The sequence below is a fragment of the Eleutherodactylus coqui genome, chromosome 2, assembly GCF_035609145.1.
Source record: "Eleutherodactylus coqui strain aEleCoq1 chromosome 2, aEleCoq1.hap1, whole genome shotgun sequence".
NCBI classification, from domain to species: Eukaryota; Metazoa; Chordata; class Amphibia; order Anura; family Eleutherodactylidae; genus Eleutherodactylus; species Eleutherodactylus coqui.
This window is the reverse complement of record NC_089838.1, coordinates 340,332,539-340,354,960: the sequence shown is the minus strand read 5'-3', so window position 1 is coordinate 340,354,960 and position 22,422 is coordinate 340,332,539. Positions and strand designations below refer to the sequence as shown.

The window sequence follows — 22,422 nt, the reverse complement described above, 5'->3', positions numbered from 1 at the left end:
AAGAGTCTGGTGATGCCTTTTGGTCTCACTAATGCACCTGCAGTATTTCAGTCCTTTATCAATGAGGTTCTCTATCAGTTTGTGGGCAGATTTGTATTAGCATACTTGGATGATATTTTGATCTTTTCCCCGGATTTCGAGTCTCATGTTTCTCATGTTCGTCAGGTTCTCCAAGTTTTGCGCAATAATTGTTTGTTTGCCAAAAGAGAAAAATGTGTGTTTGCTGTACAAGAGATCACATTCTTGGGGCATATAATTACCCAAGAGGGTTTCAAGATGGATCCTGAGAAGGTCCGAGCGGTGCAGGATTGGGTCCTACCAGAGAATGTGAAAGCCCTACAAAGGTTCTTGGGATTCGCCTACTATTACCGTAGATTCATTAGGAACTTTTCGGTGATTGTTAAACCTCTCACTGATATGACTAAGAAGGGGTGCTTTCCTACTAAATGGTCGGCGGAAGCAATGCAGTCATTTCAGAGATTGAAGAAGTGTTTTGCTACGGCTCCGGTTCTGGTGCAGCCAGATTCTTCTAGGCCTTTTATTGTTGAGATCGATGCTTCAGAGGTGGGAGTTAGAGCAGTGCTATCTCAGGGAACGGAGACATTGCAAGATCTCCGCCCGTGTGCATTCTTCTCTCATAAATTTTCGTCTTCGGAACGAAAATATGATATTGGGGACAGGGAATTGTTAGCGATTAAATGAGCATTCGAGGAGTGGCCTCATTTTCTAGAAGGGGCGTGACACAAAGTAACGGTTTTCACTGATCACAAAAGCCTCATATATCTGGAATCGGCTAAGAGACTTAACTCCAGACAAGCATGCTGGTCACTTTTCTTTTCCCATTTCAATTTTTTAGTTACATATCGTCTAAGCTGGAAGAATGTGAAGGCCGATGCCCTTTTGAGAAGTTTTTTTCCAGTAGTTTCTGATGAACCTCCTGCCCCTATCCTGTCCGAAGGTGTGGTGGTGTTGGCAGTGTCATTAGAGTTAGAACAGCAAGTCTGTAGAGCACAAAATCTAGCCCCGTCAAAGCTTCCAGTTGGGAAGCTTTTTGTTCCAGTTCATCAATTTTGTTTCATCATGTGAGGTGTGTGCCAGAACCAAGTCATCCCGCAGTCGGCCAGCCGGTATGTTATTGCCTCTGCCTATTCCTATGAGACCTTGGACAACATTCCCCTTGCGGTGTTGAGCAATCTGACACCTACACAGAATGTATTGTGTGGGGACACATGGATTTCCCATTGCTATGTAACTCGCGGCACCTTGGGTCACACAAGGTGGAGGCAGGGACCAAGCCTAACCCAGGGTCCGCTCACATACTTCCCACACAGACTATTGCGGGTCCTACCTCGGTCATGGTTTCTTGGCCTTGTTATGCCAATTCCTCCTCCTACTTAGGGTCAGAGGATCAGCACTGGGCAACATGTATTTTCTCTTGTGTTACCACAGTTATCTGAGATATTGGTTGGGCCATACAAAAGGAGAATTACTGCATTAATGAGACGTTCACAGCTGTAATAGCATCGGAGTCCACTTTATGCCTACGATTGCTGAGGGTGTGGGCAGAGGCCTTTGTCCTTGGGAAAATGCAACTGTGCCAGGTTTGGCCCGTGGAACTTCTTCCTGGTTCATCCAGTCTTTGGAGAGATGAAAGCAACCGTAACTGATTTAATGAGACCTTCACAGCTGTACTAGCATCGGAGTCCGCTTTATGCCCACGATTACTAAGGGTAAGGGCAGAAGCCGAAGTCTTGGAGGAAATGCAACTGCGCCAGGTTTGGCCAGTGGAGCTTCTTTGTGTTCATCCAATCTTTGGAGCGATGAAAGCAACCGTAACTAATTTAATGAGACCTTCACAGCTGTACTAGCATCGGAGTCCGCTTTATGCCCACGATTGCTGAGGGTGTGGGCAGAGGCCTATGTCCTTGGGGAAATGCAACTGCGCCAGGTTTGGCCTGTGGAACTTCTTCATGGTTCATCCAGTCTTTGGAGCGATGAAAGCAACGGTAACTGATTTAATGAGACCTTCACAGCTGTACTAGCATCGGAGTCCGCTTTATGCCCACGATTACTAAGGCTGTGTGCAGAGACCGAGGTCCTGGGCGGAGTGAAAGTCTGCCATGTTTGGGCACTGTGATTGCTTCATGTTTAATACTTTCCTTGGGTTTCATGGGCTCGCATGTGCTGTGGGTGCACAAAGATTTCCCATTGCGGTGTTTTAGCTATCTGGCACAAATACACTGAATGACTTGGGTAGGGCACAGATGCCGTTCTCAGCGCGTCATTCAGCTATCTGACACCTACACAGAATGAAGTGTGTGGGACACATGGATTTCCCATTGCTATGTAACTCACCGCACCTTGGGTCACACAAGGTGGAGGCTGGTACGTCAATCTATCATCAATTCTCAACAGCATTGTGGGCTATCACCCACATTATTAAACAGGGTCGCTGCCTGGCCTTGCCAACTCTCTGCAGTGTGTGCCTCCGGTTCCTCCTCATCAAGTACGCGCTTATAAATAGACATGAGGGTGATGTGGCTATGAAGCGAGCGTGTGACATGAGGGCAGCTGAACGCTGCGCGGGAAAACTTTTGTGTGCGCTGTGGACGTAGGGTCGTGTGGGGGGGTTGGAGAGCAATGCCAGCATGTAACCCAGGAGAAGAGGCAGCGGGGTCACCCGCAGGCAATGATTGTCCTTGGTTGCAGGTAGTGTGGTGCTTGGCTAAGATGTACCATCGCGTGTGCCTTGCTAATGAGGGTTTGTCCGAAGTAAATTGTTAGTGAGGTGACAGCCAGGCTCTTGCCCTCATTTTGGCTTAATAGTGGGACCTGGGAGCCTCAGATGCAGCCATGCATGCTGCCCATGCCCTTCCCTATCCGATTCTGTGGTATTTCCATGACTTTCTGATGTTTTCTGGTGTTTGAGAAGTCATCAGCTATGCGGAGCATCGGTCCATGCAAAAATGATTGTGTCGCCCATTGACTTCAATGGGGTTCGCTACTTGAAACGAGCTCTCGAGCATCACGGAAAGTTCGACTCCAGTACCGAGCACCCAAGCATTTTGGTGCTCGCTCATCTCTTTTAATAGTGTTTACAGGATCAGTAAAATGCTGCCCCTGTAAAAGTATTGGGTGGTGCATTGAAGTCACACCCTGTTGATGATGCAGATATGCGTAAAGGCTGGGGAAGGTTCTTCCCCTCCTAGCTTATTTACTGATAAGGGGACCAGTGTATATAAGTATTGGTGGGCACTATCTTTTAGAGTATAGAGGCATTCTTTTCAGTAGGCTCATTTCCCTACTGGAGTGATAGCAAGAGTGGGCTACAAGGCATCAGGGCAAAGACAGCCCAGATCAGGAACACCAAAGTAAAAGCCAGCAGACAGAAATTGGCACAGGCTTCAAGATCCAACCCAGCGTAGCCTTCTCCTGGTGACACTGCTTATGGGGCTAGACTATATTCCCGACTGGGGAAAGGGGAGAGCTTTATTACAGCTGCTGTGAGTATGGATGACCTCAGATGACGATGTGGTCAAGCAGAGCAGTAGAGCCAATGGAGGTAGACTCCCTTTCCCTGTCATAAAGGAGAAAAGATGACCAGGCTCCAGACCAAGCTAGCTGCCTGTCAAAAGCTGAGGCTGCCCAGAGAATTACATCATCTAGGAGGAAGACAAGAAAAAGGTTAACGTCGCTGGGTCAATTGAGTCCATGCTTTGGCCTTCATATCAGCCCAAACAGCCATGAAACTATGCGATATGTAAAGCCCCAGGTAAGTGGATGGGCACTGTGGGGAGAGGAGACCCAAAGCCAGAACAGTCCTACTATGATCACCTCTGTATCTGGGAGGTGCTGGTCAGAACTATGCACCTGGTGACAGGGGCATAACTATAGGGGATGCAGGGGATGTGGTTGCACCAAGGGCCATAAGCCTTAAGGGGCCCTTAAGACTTCTCTTTTCCATATCAGGAGCCCAGTACTGTGACTAAAGCATTATAGTTGGGGGCCCAATTACTGATTTTGCATTCGGGTCCAGAAGCTTCAAGTTACGCCTCTACCTGGTGAGATACTGCTTGATTTGCCAAGAGAGACTTTACTGAGACCATTTCCAGTTTGTCCAATCCTATGGGGAGAAGATTGTCACGCACCTGTACAGTAAAGAGTTTCTTTGCTTTGTTGAGAACATCTTTGCCTCCTTCTGTTGTTGCCATGCACCTACATCTAACAGGTCTGTAACATAGATAAAAAATAAATACAAACTCTAGAATTTACATTGTTGCTAAAATAGAAATGCGTCTAAATTAAACACTGATGCATATGTATCTAAAAATGACAGCTGCATGCAGTACAGGCCGTACCGCAAAAACAAGCGCTCATACAGCGATGTCAAGCAAAATGTTAGGATCACTGAAATGTGAAGAAAATAAGAATAATTGTCTAGGTCCTCAAGAAGTTAAAGGGATCGTATAAGGTTAAATTTTTTCTGCAGAAATAGTGCCCCTCTTTTCCATAGGCTGGGAGTGGTGTTGTAGATTATCTCCATTCAAAGTAGTGGGGCTGAGGTGTAATATTAGACATAGTCTATGCACAAGGTTGGAGCTATTTCTGGCCATAATGAAAGAAAGCAGGTGTGTTTTTCTGGCCTCATAGGATTCCTTTTTCGTGTTACTTAATAATCTTTATTTGTGTGGTGCCAATATTCAACTTCAAATCTTTCACAAACTATAAACACTGCACATAAGAATGAAGAACATAATATTCTTTTACAACTGATGACCTATCAGTGGTTGACCGACACTGATCTGCCACTCAGGATCACCATCCATCATTTGATCATCCGTCCCACTGTCATTGCAGCAGGACCAGACATTGTCATCAGTGGTCAAGGGAGGAAGTGAAATCAATGGAAGCACTGCGCTTCTGTTACACTTCCTGCTCCTCGTTATGGTCATTCATTCCTGACCACTGATAATGATGTACTGGCAGCGGGCCCAACAATCAGCTGATTGACGGGCATCCCGAGCGGCGGATCCCTGTTGATCAAGTACTAATACATAGAGATGAGCGAGCACGCCCGGATAATCCAGTTACTCTTCTCGAGTAACTGCATTCTTGTCCGAGCGTGCTCAGGGGGGTGGCGGGGGACAGCGGGGGGTAGCGGGGAAGAGAGTGAGAGAGTGTGAGTCCAAATAAGCACCCTACCTGGGTGTTGAGTTCAGGGTCGTCTTCCCTGTCAAACTCCCGCCTTTCCTGGTCTGCACTGGACCCTGAGGCTAGCAGCCCTTCTAGCTCCACTGAGCTGTCTCCCTGGCACTCTCAGTCAACGTCGCTCTGTTTCTGGCAGGAACTGGCTCTTTTGTAGCCACTTCCTGCTACACTCATCAGGTGTTAACCTTTACTTTTCCTTTCTCCAGGTACCAGACTGCCTATCTAGCACCCTCTGCAGGCCAGTCTGACACTGCCCTGCTACATATGATATGGCATTATTTTGCATGAACAAGTTCAAGTCCCCTGCCGGGAATAACAAGATGTAAAACTGAGTTTTACATGAAACATACATAAAAAAAGCTTTATTAATTAATAGAAAAAAATGAAAGACTACAAAGGTTAGAAAAAAAACTTTTCCCATACTTATAATTAAAATATCAAAATCACCCCTTCTCCCTCACAAAGCCTAGAGTGACATTAAAGAGGAAAAAAAAGTCAAAAAAATGTAAAAAAAAAAAAAGAAAGCACCCCTTCTGCACACTTTCCTTATGTTTTGAAAAAGAAATAATCCAAAAAATATGTTTGGCATCATTGCAGCTGTAATGACCCATGCAATAAATTGAATACATTTTTTATCTTCAACGACAAACTCTATTAAAAAAATGTTTTTTTAAATTGCAAACACAGTGTGAGTGGTTGTCTTATCGGTGTCCTGCACAGGTGTTATTGGCTCCTCCATGGTGAGAGGAGGATGCATCTATATGTACTCAGTAAGTAACGGCCATTTTTCTGTGATTGTTTTTAACTTTTTATTTCCCCTTCTGTGAAGCAGTTTGCAGTTGACAAACTTCTTTGCATATTCTGAGAAACGTGTTCTGTCGCTGATGAACCAAAATCTGGATGGGCAAAAGCCGTTAGTGGTGAATGAGGCCACAACAGCGGTTGCTGATGCTTCATCAGTAACAGTTTTTGCAGCTTGTATGCAAAATTGGATCACAGTCTGCCAAACCAGTTTTAGTCTATTATGGTCTTACAGCACTTTTGAGACACCTTGTATATTGCATGCATAAGGTAATTTGGGCTGTTAATTAGTTAGGATTTGCCTCAGGGTGATTATTTTTTTTTTAATGATGATTCTGAATTCCTGGTTCTTCAGGCTGTAGATGATCGGGTTTAATAATGGTGTTAGTACAGTGTAGAGAAGAGAAAAGATTTTGTTCATGCTAAAGGACTTTTTTCCAGATGGGGACACATAGATGGCAAAAATTGATCCAAAGCACATGCACACTACTGTAAGATGTGAGGTGCATGTGGAGAGGGCTTTCTTCTTTACGGTAGTTGTGGATATCTTCTGTATAGAACGAACAATGCAAACGTATGTTGAAAAGATAAACATAGTTTCGATGATAGATTCATGGGCGGCTATAATCAGTACTACTATCTCCAGAACAGATGTATCCGAGCAGGAAAGTTGTAAAAGTGGTCCATAATCACAGAAAAAGTGGTTAATCATGACATTGGAGCCACAGAAGTCAAGACTAGAGATAAGGACGATGATGATGATTGTTAGAAAAGAACCTAAAGCCCAAGAGAACATAATTAACTGCATACAAAAGGTAAGATTGATAGTGGTAACATAATGCATCGGTTTACAGATGGCCACATATCTGTCATAGGACATCATAGTTAGAAGTAGACACTCGGTGGCCATGGACACTGAAAATGCAAAAGCTTGGGTTATGCAGCCAACCTTCGAAATGGTGGAGCCATCATATAAAATGACAAGAAGGGTGTTCGGGCAAATTGTTGAGGTGAGGAAGATGTCTGAAAGGGACAGCTGACTGAGGAAAATATACATGGGGGTATGGAGGGAAAGTGTGGTTGACACCACGAAGATGACCAGAAGGTTTCCAGCTAAGATTATCATGTAGATCACAAGAAGGATTATGAAGAATACAATATGGAATCTATGTAGACTTTGAAAGCCCATAATAAAGAACTCATGGACTGAAGATATGTTCTGACCTGAGATCATCCGTAAGGAGTGTAAAATAGTTGAAGTGTTACACTAATGCTTAGATGAATCTCAAGATTTGACTGGTTGATGTTCCTGTACCTACCACAGTGCTATAGTACATAAGACACCTGTGATGAACACATAATGGTGAACATATAACAATCCAAGAAAGATATAATCACATACACCTATAGTCATACCGACATTACGTTCTTTCCTTTTATCTATTACATTGGTTTGACCTAAAAGTTTTCTCTCCTTTGACAGTACCAAGCAGAAACAAAAATCAATAAATATCTACTTTCAAAGAGCATTAACTTTCACATTGTATCCATGTACATTGCATGCAGTCAATGATCATCCCCGTGTCGAAATAACAAAAGTCCAGGAAGCTGAGACATGGAAAATATGCTCTAAAGATCTGCATACTTGAAAGCAGGTGAACACAATTTTTTTTCGTCTATCTAAATTCAGTCTTGTAACTACGGTATAAAAGCCACTGCTCACCATTATGATGTGTGAGGCGGTCAACTCACTTTGATTTCATCTGAGCCTTCTATCAAATGTATAAATCAGAATTATTTTCCATTGTATAGCACCTAAGAAAGTCAAGGATGCTCCTTTCTAGTGACATTCAACATGAGAAGTGAACCTCCCTGAACCCAGTAAATAGGAAGGGGGGTGCATAATCTAATAGGGCTACCTGCTGATTGTCCGTGAGATGGTTTTTACGATTTTCCAATTGTGGTCTCACCCCGTGTAGACTGTTTACAGCAGTCTTCAAAAGTTGCAGATAATTCTTCAACTAACTAGATAAAAGTTATGGATAAAGAAAGAAAAAAGAAACATCTTACTTGAAATAAATGTTTTTTTCTCCAATACAGAAACATCACTAAATCTTATACTCCAAGCACTGCGGTGTTTCTGTAAAGAACCTGCTTTTATAGTTTAACAAACCTGATGTTAATATCCACAAATGCAATCATAGAAAATGAAAGATCCAGTGAGATTAATTTGAATAACACTGATGTCATCTCCCACAGGTAGAGAGAATGTGCTTAGAATTAACAGGGGTCTTAGAGTTTAAGCTTTAAAGGGGTTTTCCAGAAGTATACAATTGATCACCTTTCCTCAGGAGTTGATCAGTGGGGGGTAGCTGAGTGTTGTGGCCTCTTAAATCAGCTGATTGGTGGGGATCCCAAGTAACGCACCCCCAAGATTAACTATTGATAACCTATGCTAAAGAGAAGTCATCAACAGTGCAGTCCTGAAAAACCCTTGTAATTGACCTACATTGATGTCACGTTCATCCTGGACTGCCAACAAGAACAGGGTACGGGGGGCAGCCAAGACAGACGCAGGAACTAGCTTGTACAGGTGGCTAGATGCAGAACGGACATAGAGCACCTCTGCAGGAGAGTAAAGGCCTGTATTTCTCGACTGTGCAACGTAAATGCAGAATAAACTTTCCCTGTAAGCCCATACTCCGGGAGGGAGCCCTGCCTAATCGTCCGGACGATCGCTTCCGACAGATGCGGACCCACACTTGTACCTAGGCTACTACAAATCCCTACCAGGGAGCCCTGAACACACAGGGTACAGTGCATGGAAATAAACAGAACAAGTACAGACAAACAAAAGACACAAACAGGGAACAAACCAAAGTACCGGAGCCAGACACGCAGCAGCTCTGAGCAGGAGGACTGCTCAGGGATCACTGGAAATTAATCAGCAACTCCCAGGCAGCAAGAGCTGGATCTTATAGGGGGGAGGGAGAAGCCGATTGGCTGACAGACATGTCAATCTCCAGCCACACCTCTCAGACACCAGCAGGACTAATTAACCTAGACCAGAAAACACAGGATCTGTTAACCCTGGCTAGTCTGGATAGAACCTACAGAAACTAGGTGTGCTGGCAAATAATTAACCGTGTGCTGACTGAGACATGACAATTGAATCTTGATATTGTTTACAATTGACATAACTTTCAGTCATGTGGCGGGAGTAAAAACCAATAATAGGAATAGTAGCAGCTTTTTTTTTAGGATTAGATACAGTATATTATATAGTTGATACATATTTATTTTCTTTACCTGTATAAACACAGTTGCAATCAAAGTTATTCTACCATCATTGCATATTAGGTTTGTTTGTCAACTGTACTAACTTTCAGCCTCAGCAAAACAAAAAAATATAAAACAAAAAAACAACAATCAAACAATAACAATTTAAATAGCTCAAAACAATTAATATAACAAGTATTTTTTCCAAATTCACCACAAAATGCCACTTTTACTGACTACTGCAGTCTCAGAATTATTCAAGTCTGGATAGAATCCCTCATAAGAGCCCACCTACAGCAAGTCATGTGTTGTCTTAAGCACACCAGCTGCCACTAATCAAGAACTACATTAGTTGTATCAGGTATGCTTGAGATAAAACACATCAGATGCTTGGACTGTTGAGGGTTTTGCTGACTGTGACATTTGATTGCATGTAAATGTCCCATCTAGAAGAGAAGAAGTAGACAGTTGGACAGCAAACACTGAGGTTTTTTTTAAAACTGGTCATAAGGTTTACATTTGCAATGTTTCAGGCTCAATGCCCTTTGTCAAGCATATGTAAAATCTTAGTACTCCAACGGTTATTGACATTAATTCAGCCTGGATATAGGTAATGTGGTAGGGTATGCAGAGTGGACCTCAGTCGCTAGCTGGCATTGAATCTGAAACTTTACAACTGTGTACTTACTATGAACATCTGGATTGTTCCAAAAAACTTAGGAGCAATTAAAACCCCCTCAGTTAATCTAAACTGCTTACTTCTGATACTGATAAAGTCTGGGATGGATGGATTCTGGGATACTGCACCACGTCTGACTTGTATGAGGGAGTGCTACCAAACATAGTTCTAGCCATTTAGAAGGGACGACAGTCAGATAAACAACTGCACGAGTGCTGATGACACCACTAGGTTGTTAGAGCATTTAGACAGGCAGATCCTCGATGGGTTCTTGTGGGCTTCTTGCTGACTACTCGCTCATCACTTGATATTCTATGTGAAATGCTGAACGTGGTGTGTTTACACTCAGGGGGAAGCCAGCAATCTATTGATGATTTTTATGCTGGTTGAAAGTGAGCGATTAGCAAACTGCAAATGAATAATGCATGATGGTCGTGCACTTAGACACAATGATTAGCACACAAATGTGTTTGTTTGAACAAGTTTTGTATGATAATCGCCCTTTGTAAATGGCCCTTAAGTCACAAAAGTATTCCAAAAAGTTAGTAGATCATTGCCTTGTACAAACAAGGAAAAGGACACAAAAAGATACTAGAGATCCAACTGGGAGAAGCTTACAAGATCAACATTACAGGAACACTGTCTACACTACCAAGAGTTGGCAGAAAGAGTAAGGTATCACCGGTTGCCACCAGATTCCTGGTAGCAGGTAGTCAAAAACCCTCCAATGACTGCAAAAGACCTGCAGCAAGAGTTGGTGGCAGCAGGCATTGATGTTTCCATTTGCACAGTAAGTCACATACAAAATGCTGAAGGTATTCATGTCAGAACTCCAAGGAAGACTCCTATACTGACCCAAAAGCACAAGAAAAGTAGCCTCCGATATGCTCAAAACTATATAAATAAGCCACAGAGGCTCTGCTTTACATACTCCTATATCAGTAGCAGGAAAGATGGAGACTTAGAGCCTATGCCAGTTCTTTGGGGGCCCACAGAGAGGGGACACCAATACTATGGGTAGGGCATTGCAGAGATACCAGTATTGGGGGATCAATGAGGGGACATCAGTACTATGGGGGCCATAGAGGAGACACTAGTACTCTGGGGGGCCACAGATAGGACACTAGTACTATGAGAGGCCACAGAGGGTGCACTAGTATTATGGGGGACACCAGTACTATGGGATGGCCACAGAGGGGAGACTAGTACTATGAAGGGACGGTTACTAAAAGTGTTCATTGAGGTGGTGGCAGCATGGTAAGAGCATGCAGAGATGGGTTATAGCTGGAGGAAATCTTCATGGTCATCTAGGGCCAGATAAAGTGCAAATATGGATCTTCACCAATCAGAATAGATACTACCTGTGACCACTGCCTTAAAATCATTATCACTGTGTAGAACTGACATCTATGATATGGTAACTGCATTATCTAGAAGTATACTCTAAACCTATATATATATATATTTTTATTTTTATTTTTTTTTTACGGGGGAGGCCCAATTCTAAGTATTGCTATGGTCCCCCATGATTTTCATATATGCTTCTGCCCTACATAGTTAAATGTGCACTATTTCGGATCCTGCTATTAGTATTTATAATATTATATGATTTATAATGCTTTAAAGGATCCATGATCTTTTCTTATCCCTTAAGGAGTGCTTAATAAACATCTTGAGAGCTTCTGACCTCAAAGAAGTATAAGAATCCCCTTGGGGTCCTTACTACACAGAGTGCTCATACTGTAAGAGGTAGGAGCAGTGGCCTTAATCACTGCTTTAATTCCTCCCAGGCTGTAATCTAGGGTTTATTTTCTTTCCTTTCATCTTTTCATGGTTTATGGGGCCTCTGTAATCAGGAATTTTCTGACCAAGGTTTTGGTTTCTACCACCTGTCATCTCCACTGCCCCATGTACTTCTTCCTCAGCTGTCTGCTTGTGACTATTTCCATTTTGACCATTCTGCTTATTTTACATTTCTGTTGTTGGTTGCATTATGCAGTTTCATGTCTTTGGTAGCGATAAGCGATTAGTTGAATAATCGATTCGAAGGTCCTCAATGTAGAAAAATTGCCCCTCATGCCCCCCAAATTGCATGAGAATATAGCCACAGATCTGGAGAACACTGTGCTCCCCCAAAAATTGTTAAAAATAATGAAAAGTGGCGTGGGGGTCACTTTTAGCACCAGGGTGCACTGAAAGTAAAAAAGGCCTACATAAGCTGAACCAGATGGACATATGTATTTTTTTTCGACCTTACATACTATGATGCTAGGACTTCCTGAATTGAAAATTACACCAAGGACGACAGCACGTGTGCTACTATTGAAAGCAATGTTATCAATTTTACAAGGAGAAATATTACCAGGTCAACATAACATTCAAGCATGGGCAACTCCAAGAAATAGCTGTAGAGCTACCAGAAATGATGCTACACAAGGCAGCAGCTACACTGCTTCTTTAAAAGCAATGTCATAAAGTTTGCAAAGTTCTACCAAGGGAACAGAACAGCCAAGGAAAAACTGTAGAGCTCCAGGTTTTTCTTGTGGGTTACAAAACTTTCATTTTGGGAGAAGGACGAGAGCTGAGAGCCGCAATCCATCCCTGCCTCTGGCTCTATCTTATCCCCCTCCTCTTCTTCCTCCTCTATACTTCTCTAATGGATGAAAAACGTGTAGAGACATCCTTCTTGCCCAAACCTACCCTCCCTGTGGTGTTGAGTATTGTGAACTGGCCAGATAGTTGTGAAATTGGCCTTCCTTCTTCCTCCTCTTAATGTGTCAACCTCAAGTCATTGTCTTTGATGCCCTGTGGCATCTGTTCCAGTAGACAGGCAGCAGTGATGACTATGATGAGTGTGTCATCACAACTGATCATTTTGGTCGCTTCCTCAAAGCAGATTAAAATGGTACACGTCTTTGATCTGCAGGACCTCCACAGGCATCAACTGACCGACCTCCAAACTGCGTCTGGTCATACACCATATAGTACTCCGTGATCACTCTCTGTTGCTGGCTTAGCCCCTGCAACATAGGCAACATGGAATTACACCATGTAGGCACATCATAGATGAGATGTTTGGGTGGTATCCTAAATTGTCGCAGTATCTCTGCCAGATGAGAGGTGTCTGGGTATAAATTCTGAATGCGAGCAGTTTCCTGGCCTTTTCCAACAGTGGATGTAAACCTTGGTAATTGTTTAGGAAGTGCTGCGCTACCAGTTTAACAACATGGGCTAGGTATGCTACGTGTGTGAGATTTCCAAGATGAAGGGATGCCAATAGGTTGGCCTTCTTTTCATACACGATCTTGCCTGACATATGCTATTGTAGGTTTGCATGGGACATCATGTTGTAGAAGGAGACTGTGTCTACTAGCCTGAATGGAAGCATTTCCATTGCAAGCAGCTGTGCAATGCTTGCATTCAGGCTCTGTGCTTAGGGATGTTTGGGGTGGTATTTTTTATGCTCCTGTAGCTGGGGGATTGAGGGCTTGCAAATGGAAAATGGGGTAAATGTCAATGTCTGTAATGATCAGGTGCTAATTTTGAGCCTCATGCTGTGACCTGAGCAGACATACAGTGTGATCAGAGGAATGCCAGAGGTTGACAACGGTAGGTATCAGTTGCAGTACAAAGGGAGCAGGTGGGTAAAGTAATCAGAGAAATGCCAGAGGTCAGTAATGGTAGGTATCAGTTGCAGTGGGGAGGAGCAGGCAGGTGGTGGAGCTTGACTGCTTGCTGGAACCTCAATAACCATGTACTGAAAGAGAGACAGGGCCAAGTTTGTATAGTGAGCCTAATACAGGGAATGGGACAGACAGGGAAACAGGAAGAGGAGGAGGGAATAAAGACAGAATTCAGCAGAGGAGCTGTTCAACACTCTGATAGTTCACTGGGGAGAGCTATCGCCTGGAGTGCAGGAGGTCTCATGTTCGAGTTCCAACAGTGTAGGTGAAAGTGGTGATGTTGGCAGCTCAACGTCTGCTCTCTGAAGCCTGCAGTTCAATTATGGAGGAGTAGGTGCTCTACTGCACCTAAACAAAACTGCCCCTGTATTCAGAGGCTACTGCATAAGCAGGGAGGGATATGGAAGAAGCAGCTACAGCAGTGGTACAGAGATCTAGATGAGACTGCCTCTTTGCCCTCTGGCCCAGGTGGGCTCCCCAAGGTTGTTTACGTTCTTGCCAGATTTTAAACACTTACCGCAGATCTTACAGATGATCGTTCTTCTGTCATCACCTGGGGTTTCAAAGAATGCCTAGGCTGCACAAAGTGGTACCTGAGAGTGGCAGGGCTGCCCTTTTCTTTTCCTGCCAGACCATACTTGTTGTCATGACAGGGTGCTGCCACACAACATTTCTTCATTCTCTTCCACCTACTCTTCATCTTCATTGTTCTTGAATGATCAAAAAGATCCTCAGATTGATCCATGACGGTGTGGGGGATTTGTCATGGGGTGAAGTAGAGGGGGAATGCTCAAGACAAATTGGTTCAGACTGACTGTTGTGTGACTGGGCGGAAGATGAGTCAGTGGTACTTGAGGCATGCTATTTCATCCACTCTATAACCTGTTCTGCATTCTCCAGATGTAACGCATGAGCAGAACTTCTTTTAAGGAATGGCATTGAGCTTACCTTGCCTCCTGCAGAATGTGAGAGAGAAAAAAAAACAGTGCTCCAATGTGCGAGGTTTCTGTAAATTAGAGGATAGTATGAAAATATGCACTCGCCTGGTGGAAGACGCTGGGCACACAGTGGACAGAAGCACTACTAGTACAGCTGCAGCCTGCTCCAAGGCAAGCACCGGCAAGCAGACCCTGCAAAGATAAATTCAAGGAAGCCACAGAGAAGGAGAGATCACTGTTACTGAAAGGAATGCAGAAACCATGATGTACTGAAGAAAATTTCATGGCAACGTGTCTGAGTCACCCCGTCTCCCTTCTCAAGCCTATACAGAATTAACAATAGAGCAGGAATTTAAAAACACAGAAAGAATGGGGCAGGTGAGGTCGTGAGTCACATGATGCAAGCCTGGTTGGTGCATTTTAATCAGCTTAATTAGCTGATGGTTAAAAGTCAATGTGCAAAACCAGATAAGACTAAAAATACATAAAATTCGGCAGACCATGCTACGAGTTTACAGGAGCAAAGAAAATGTCCCTTCTACAAATGGCTCCCTGCATAGCAGCAGCGACCTCACTTCGCAAAACCCTTTTCCTCAAAGCCCTCCAAATGAAGATCGACTGCCCCCAATACTCGCGATAAGGGGTTGGTTGAAAAAGTTCCAGTCCACATGGCTCCAGTTTGTGCCAGACACTTGGGATCCGGTGATCGCCACCTCCGGTTATGCCATTGAGTCCATCAAGACTGTAGATGGAGATGGAGCTGCGTTAATCAGTCAATTTTACCACTAATTTTCCTTGGACCTAAAATGACTTTCAGTGACATGAACTGTGGGAAGTGACAACTCTCCTCGGGGCCCGAACTCTGTGGGTTATTAAGTGACTCTGGTTCCCGCAATTAGTCCTCTGCTCTGAATTGAGCCTTTACATCCCCATTTAAATTAGCGCCCCTGCTCTTTACCTCTTCTGGCTCTTCTACCAGACAAAGGCTCACAGACAGACCTCAATTGCCATTCCGCATACCCTTTCTCACGCAACTGTCACGCAACGTGTCCCGAACACCACCCCGATTCGCTCACCGCTCTCCTCCGTCTCCAAACGACTCTGCCGACAGCTCCTGATGAACTCAGCTTGACTTCTCTCTCTAAAAACAACATGACTGCTTCTCTCACTGTAAACTCCTGACTGAACTGACCTCTCACTCTTGTCTCCTCCGACAACCAACTGATGCAAAACTCCCTACACACAATTGAAATTATCTTTCCGTGTGGGATCTTGTGTTGCCTAGTAACAAATACACCAATCACTAAACCCATTGCTTCTGTCATTCCACAGCTTGGCAGCATATCGGGGTGCTCGGCTTATTTCTGCTGCTGTCCAATTACAGCTAAGTCTACCGACAACCAATAAGAAATATATGGTTGCCAGGCAGAATATTAAGCTCAGTTGCAGGGCAGGTCAACCCACACAAAGTATGTTAAAAGTATAGTAGACTTTTGGAAATGAAGGATTCCTCCCATCAGACAAGAAAGCAGTAGATTCATTTGGCATGAGGGCAGAACAAATTGTCTTGATTAGATAAAATTGCTATTATATGTACTAATGGAATTACTTAGAACGTTACAGCAGGGAGGTGGGAAAGAAGAGATAAATAAATAGAGAAATTAAGAATAAGGGTATGAGTAGGTAGGGAAGCAGCACGTAAGAAGTGTAATAATACGACATTAGCTTAACCCATGATGGGGAAATGTTGTAGCACAGAAAGCGGAAGAAGGTGCCCACAGCATAAAGGGGCAATGAGAGGAAGGAACGACTGGTCGGGGCAGTAGCCATAACACATAGTGGCCATTCTATGGTTCTAAAAGAAATAACAAAAATACCTAGAAATGGAACACATTCTTCCTGCATTCATTCCTATGAGCCTCGTGTGGCACAGAGTGTAAGCTCTCGCCTACGACCTGAAGGTTGCAAGTTCGATCCCCGCATGAATCAGGTAGCCAGCTCAAGGTTGACTCAGCCTTCCATCCTTCCGAGGTCGGTAAAATGAGAACCCAGCTTGGTGGGGGGTAATTAAGTAATAATTACCTGAAAGCGCTGCGGAATAAGTTGGCGCTATACAAATACCATGATTTGATTTGATTTTGATAATATTTGCAGAATTCTTCCTCAATGACCTGATATTTGGTTCCATTCAACCCTACAATGTCTATGATCTGTTTGTTCTACCAGCGGGATTGGGGTGGGAAAATTAGCATTTGGGGATGGGAGGGTAAGAGAATTCATGTAATGGAATGTTTATCCTTGACATTAATAAATGACGAGTTTTCAGACTATAAGGTAAAACGAAAAAGGTTTAGTATGGTGTTGGTGAGTAGAGCAAAATGTGATTGTTCTCAATAACAGTAACAAGTCATCTTGCGGATATGAGACCTTTTGACGGCCAACAAAAAGAGATGATGCAACAGGAAGCCTGCAAATCTACTTAGGGGGTCTTCATCAGGCAAGGATAGGATATATCACATATATCAGAAGTACCACATAGGCACATAAGGTGTTGGATTAGGGGTTTAAACTAGAGATGAGCGAGCATACTCGTCCGAGCTTGATAAAGGCGTCAGCTAGACGCAGAAACGCGTTGCTTTTAATATTTCACTTATACTTGATTGTTATGTGGGGAATAAAAATATTGGCTTTCTATTTGAACTGAGGTTTTTTAGAGGCTTATTCCCTTGTTTACCTAAGGGTTAATGTTGTAGCGCAGCTATAAAGAAAGTTTTTTCTTTTTTTCTATTTACTATCTGCTCCCCATATGTTCTATTTAAACTTTGTGGCATTTCTATAAGCTGCTGCTCTCCAGGAGAGTTTGGTTAAGTATTATCAGATACATATAGATGTACTCTTCTGGATTAAACAAGAAGACCCTCCAGTAAAGAAACCTTAGAGACTTTTTTGTCGTTCCGCCTGACACCTGGTAAGTAGAATTCCATCTAATTATTTTTTCTTCCTCGGGCTATGGCGCTCTCCCTAATTTTTGTTTTCGTCCGAGCTTGATGCTCGTCGAGTATTAGGGTGCTCGAGATGCTCGTTACTCGAGACGAGCACCACGCGGTACTCGTCTCGATTAAACGAGCACTGACCATTGAATTCAATGGAGCCGGCAATGCAGCCGGATCCATTGAAAGCAATGGGCTGCCGGCGATCTCAGGATGAATTTTCGGGAAGGGCTTAAAAATATAAGCCCTTACCTGAAAATCATCCTAAAATGTGTTAAAAAATAAATAAAAAAATGTCAGCATAAAGATCGTTCTCCTCTGGGCTGCCAGCGAGCGCGGGAGTGAGACCCCCCCCCCCCCCCCGCACTGTCAGCATAAAGATCGTTCTCCTCTGCCCCAGCTGTAACAGCTGTGGCAGAGAAGAACGATGTTAGCCCATTGAATTCAATGGAGTCGGCAATACAGCCGGCTCCACTGAAAGCAATGGGCTGCCGGCGAGCGCGGGATGAATTTTCGGGAAGGGCTTAAAAATATAAGCCCTTCCCTGCAAATCATCCTAAAATGTGTAAAAAAAAAAAAAAATGTATATTCAGCTTTCCGCTGCAGCTGGAGTTCAGCCGCGTCTGGCCAGCAGTTCTCCTGAACTGCTTTCTGTAGTATTCAGCAGCTGGGGATTTAAAATCCCCGCCTGCTGAATGAGCTGCCTCTGATTGGTTACAGCCTCACCAATCAGAGGTAGCTCTCACTCACACCCATTCATGAATTCATGAATGGGTGAGTGCTGCCTCTGATTGGCTCAGCGCAGGGACCAATCAGGGGCAGCTCTCACTCACACCCATTCATGAATTCATGAATGGGTGTGAGTGAGAGCTGCCTCTGATTGGTGAGGCTGTGACCAATCAGAGGCAGCTCATTCAGCAGGCGGGGATTTTAAATCCCCGGCTGCTGAATACTACAGAGAGCAGTTCAGGAGGCCAGACGCGGCTGAACTCCAGCTTCAGCGGAAAGGTGAGTATACATTTTTTTTTATTTTTACACATTTTTGGATGATTTTCAGATAAGGGCTTACATTTTTAAGCCCTTCCCGAAAATTCATCCCGCGCTCGCCGGCAGCCCATTGCTTTCAATTGAATTCAATCGGCTAACATCGTTCTTCTCTTCCACAGCTGTTACAGCTATGGCAGAGGAGAACGATCTTTATGCTGACAGTGCGGGGGGGGGGCACTCTTGCCGCTATTGTGGCTGAATAGTGGGACCTGGGAACTTGAGATGCAGCCCAACATGTAGCCCCTCGCCTGCCCTATCCGTTTCTGTGTCGTTCCCATCACTTTCGTGAATTTCCCAGATTTTCACAAATGAAAACCTTAGCGAGCATCGGCGATATACAAAACTGCTCGAGTCGCCCATTGACTTTAATGGGGTTCGTTACTCGAAACGAACCCTCGAGCATCGCGGGAAGTTCGACTCGAGTAACGAGCACTCGAGCATTTTGGTGCTCGCTCATCTCTAGTTTAAACACATTGGCTTGTAGAATAAGGCACAGGAACCCAGGATATGAAAACATATATGGGTTGTTACTAAGCAGTTCAAGGGGTTTTGTGCTACATAGGGCTCAGAGTAGTGGCTTCCAATGTAATCCCAGTGTATACCGGTGTTGTTAGCAGGTGCCCTATCAGCTGATTGGCCAGGATCCTGAGTGGTAGTACCCAGGTGATCAACTATTGATGAACTATGCTGAGAATGTAATAGCATTAGTGCACTGATAAGGGTGTGAGGTATCTGTACGCTCTAAATTGGTGTTTGGGGGGGGGGGGGTCACCTGACCTATGTGTCATCTTAGTACCAGATCTCTCAGATAGCCCACCCTGCCATTAAGCCCTGAGAGGTATTTCTGGCCTATGTTGGGATTAACAAAGATGGTTATAAACTTGTACTCCCAAATTCTTCTGTGACGTTGTGATTTGAAGTTGCCTTTTAACACAGTAACTTTCAAATGTTCTATGTTGTGTCCTTAGTTACCAAAATGCTCAGCCACAGGTAATTCAATCTCTCTTTAAGGGCAAAAACACATGGATGTATGTGCAACTACACTCCCCTGTATGAAGCATAGTTGTGCATAATTGTGGGTTTTTTTTTTATTAGTATACCCAAGTATTTTTCACATGTGCTGCTGCTCAGCCCAATTCCTCCCATTCTGTATGTGCTTTCTTCATTTTTCTTGCCCAGATGTAGGACTTTGCATTTCTCCTTGTTAAATACCATTTTGTTAGTCGCTGCCCACTGTTCAAGCTTTTCTAGGTCTTTTTGAATCCTCTCTCTCTCTTCTCTAGTGTTAGCTATCCCTCCTAGTTTTGTGTCATCAGCAAATTTTATCAGTTTCCCATCAATTCCCTCCTCCAGATCATTTATAAAGATATTGATCAACCCTGGGCCCAGGACAGAGCCTTGTGGTACCCCACCTGATACATTCTTTCACTTGGATGTGCAACCATTTATGACCACTCTTTGAGTACTATCACCAGTTGTGAATCCACCTAACAGTTGCCTTGTCAATCGCATATTTGGTCATTTTTTTCAATAAGTATGGTATGAGATACTTTGTCAAATGCTTTACTAAAGTCAAGAAAAACTATATCTACCACATTTCCCTGATCAACCCAGTCAGTGATACTATCATAGAAGGACATTAGATTCGTCTGGCATGACTTGTTTGTTACAAACCCATGCTGGCTCTCGTTAATTACTCCATTTTCATCCAAGTACTTGTGTACATGCTGTTTAATAATTTGTTTAAGGATCTTTCCCGGTATAGAAGTCAGGCTCACAGGCCTGTAGTTTCCTGGATGCACCTTCTTCCCTTTTTTGAAGATAGGGACAACATTTGCCCTTTTCCAATCTTCTGGGACTTCTGTTCTCGAGGAATTTTCAAAAATTATGGTGAGTGGTTCAGAAATTACCACTGTTGTCATATGATGAAGGTGTGGGGAGTGCTGACATTTGTGGGCTGGAGGGTGAGCGGAGCACTGCCACCTATTGTGTGATGTAGGGTGAGGGGAGTGCTGACACCTGCTTCTTGTCCTGAATATCGGGGGGTACAGGATACAGTGGGTAGTAGCTGCCACTAGGAGGTGACATAAAGCTTGAACAAAAGTTGGCTCCTGCAGTCAGCTATAAGCCTTCCTGCCTGCTGGGGAAGTTCAGTTTTAGCTTTATGTCAAAGTAGGACAGACATAACTCGTATGTCTGCTGGAAGAATTTTTTTATTTTATCAAGACTAGAGATGAGCGAACACCAAAATGTTCGGGTGCTCGTTATTCGGAACGAACTTCCCGCGATGCTCGAGGGTTCGTTTCGAACAACGAACCCCATTGAAGTCAATGGGCGACCAGAGCATTTTTGTATTTCGCCGATGCTCGCTAAGGTTTTCATGTGTGAAAATCTGGGCAATTCAACAAAGTGATGGGAACGACACAGCAACGGATAGGGCAGGCGAGGGGCTACATGTTGGGCTGCATCTCAAGTTCACAGGTCCCACTATTAAGCCCCAATACCGGCAAGAGTGGGCCCCCCCCCTCCCAACAACTTTTACTTCTGAAAAGCCCTCATTAGCATGGCATACCTTTGCTAAGCACCACACTACCTCCAACAAAGCACAATCACTGCCTGCATGACACTCCACTGACACTTCTCCTGGGTTACATGCTGCCCAACCGCCCCCCCTCCCCCCCACAGCGCACACCAAAGTGTCCCTGGGCTGCCTTCAGCTGCCCTCATGCCACACCACGCTCATGTCTATTTAGAATTGCGTCTGCCATGACGAGGGACCGCAGGCACACACTGCAGAGGTTGGCACGGCTAGGCAGCGACCCTCTTTAAAAGGGGCGGGGCGATAGCCCACAATGCTGTACAGAAGCAATGAGAAATAGAATCCTGTGCCACCGCCATCAGGAGCTGCACACGTGGGCATAGCAATGGGGAACCTATGTGCCACACACTATTCATTCTGTCAAGGTGTCTGCATGCCCCAGTCAGACCGGGCTTTTTAATTCATAGGCACAGGCAGGTACAACTCCCTATTGTGAAGTCCCCGTCGACCCACTGCATGGGTGGCTCCCTGGAACCCACCGGTGGTACACAGAAATATCCCATTGCATTGCCCAACACAGCTGAGGTAGTAATGTCGTGCTTAATGCAGGTGGGCTTCGGCCCACACTGCATGCCCCAGTCTGACTGGGGTTCTTTATAAGTGTACAGATGTAGTAAAAACTCCGTGTGCACCTACAGCATGGGTGGGTGCCAGGAAGCCACCGGCGGTACATAGAAATATCCCATTGCATTGCCCAACACAGCTGAGGTAGTAATGTTGTGCTTAACCCTTTCCAATCCAATTTGTATATGGTTTTCCTAGGGGGCTTACTCTTTTTCTGCCGTTATACAACGGCGCTATATGCTGGCTAAAGCCAGTACTGCATGAGCTGACACGTAGGATAGGCTCCGACAGCAGAGAGGCTGGCAATATACAGTAAGAGAACCCCGACGGACGTCTACCAACAACGGAGCTGTACAGCCTTAAACCCTAATGTCTTCACAGGTCACACAGTGGACTGGAAAGGGTTAATGCAGGTGGGTTTCGGCCCACACTGCATGCCCCAGTCAGACTGGGTTTCTTTATAAGTGGAAACAGATGCATTTATAATTCCCTGTGGACCCACAGCATGGGTGGGTGCCAGGAAGCCACCGGCGGTACATAGAAATATCCCATTGCATTGCCCAACACAGCTGAGGTAGTAATGTCGTGCTTAATGCAGGTGGGCTTCGGCCCACACTGCATGCCCCAGTCAGAC

The 22,422-nt window shown here is 44.4% G+C and overlaps 1 protein-coding gene across 1 annotated transcript; it reads right to left on the bottom strand.

Annotated features, from left to right (window-relative positions):
* Nucleotides 1–6,292: 6,292 nt before the first annotated feature.
* LOC136610466 (olfactory receptor 6C4-like) lies at nucleotides 6,293–7,135 on the bottom strand. Its single transcript, XM_066589693.1, has one exon. It carries the CDS (start codon nucleotides 7,133–7,135, stop codon nucleotides 6,293–6,295), a length of 843 nt encoding a protein of 280 aa, XP_066445790.1.
* Between the last annotated feature and the right edge of the window lie 15,287 nt (nucleotides 7,136–22,422).

What these genes read in the sequence shown, in the direction of transcription:
- LOC136610466 (XM_066589693.1), bottom strand. Translation starts at nt 7,135, where the DNA reads ATGATAATCTTAGCTGGAAACCTTCTGGTCATCTTCGTGGTGTCAACC.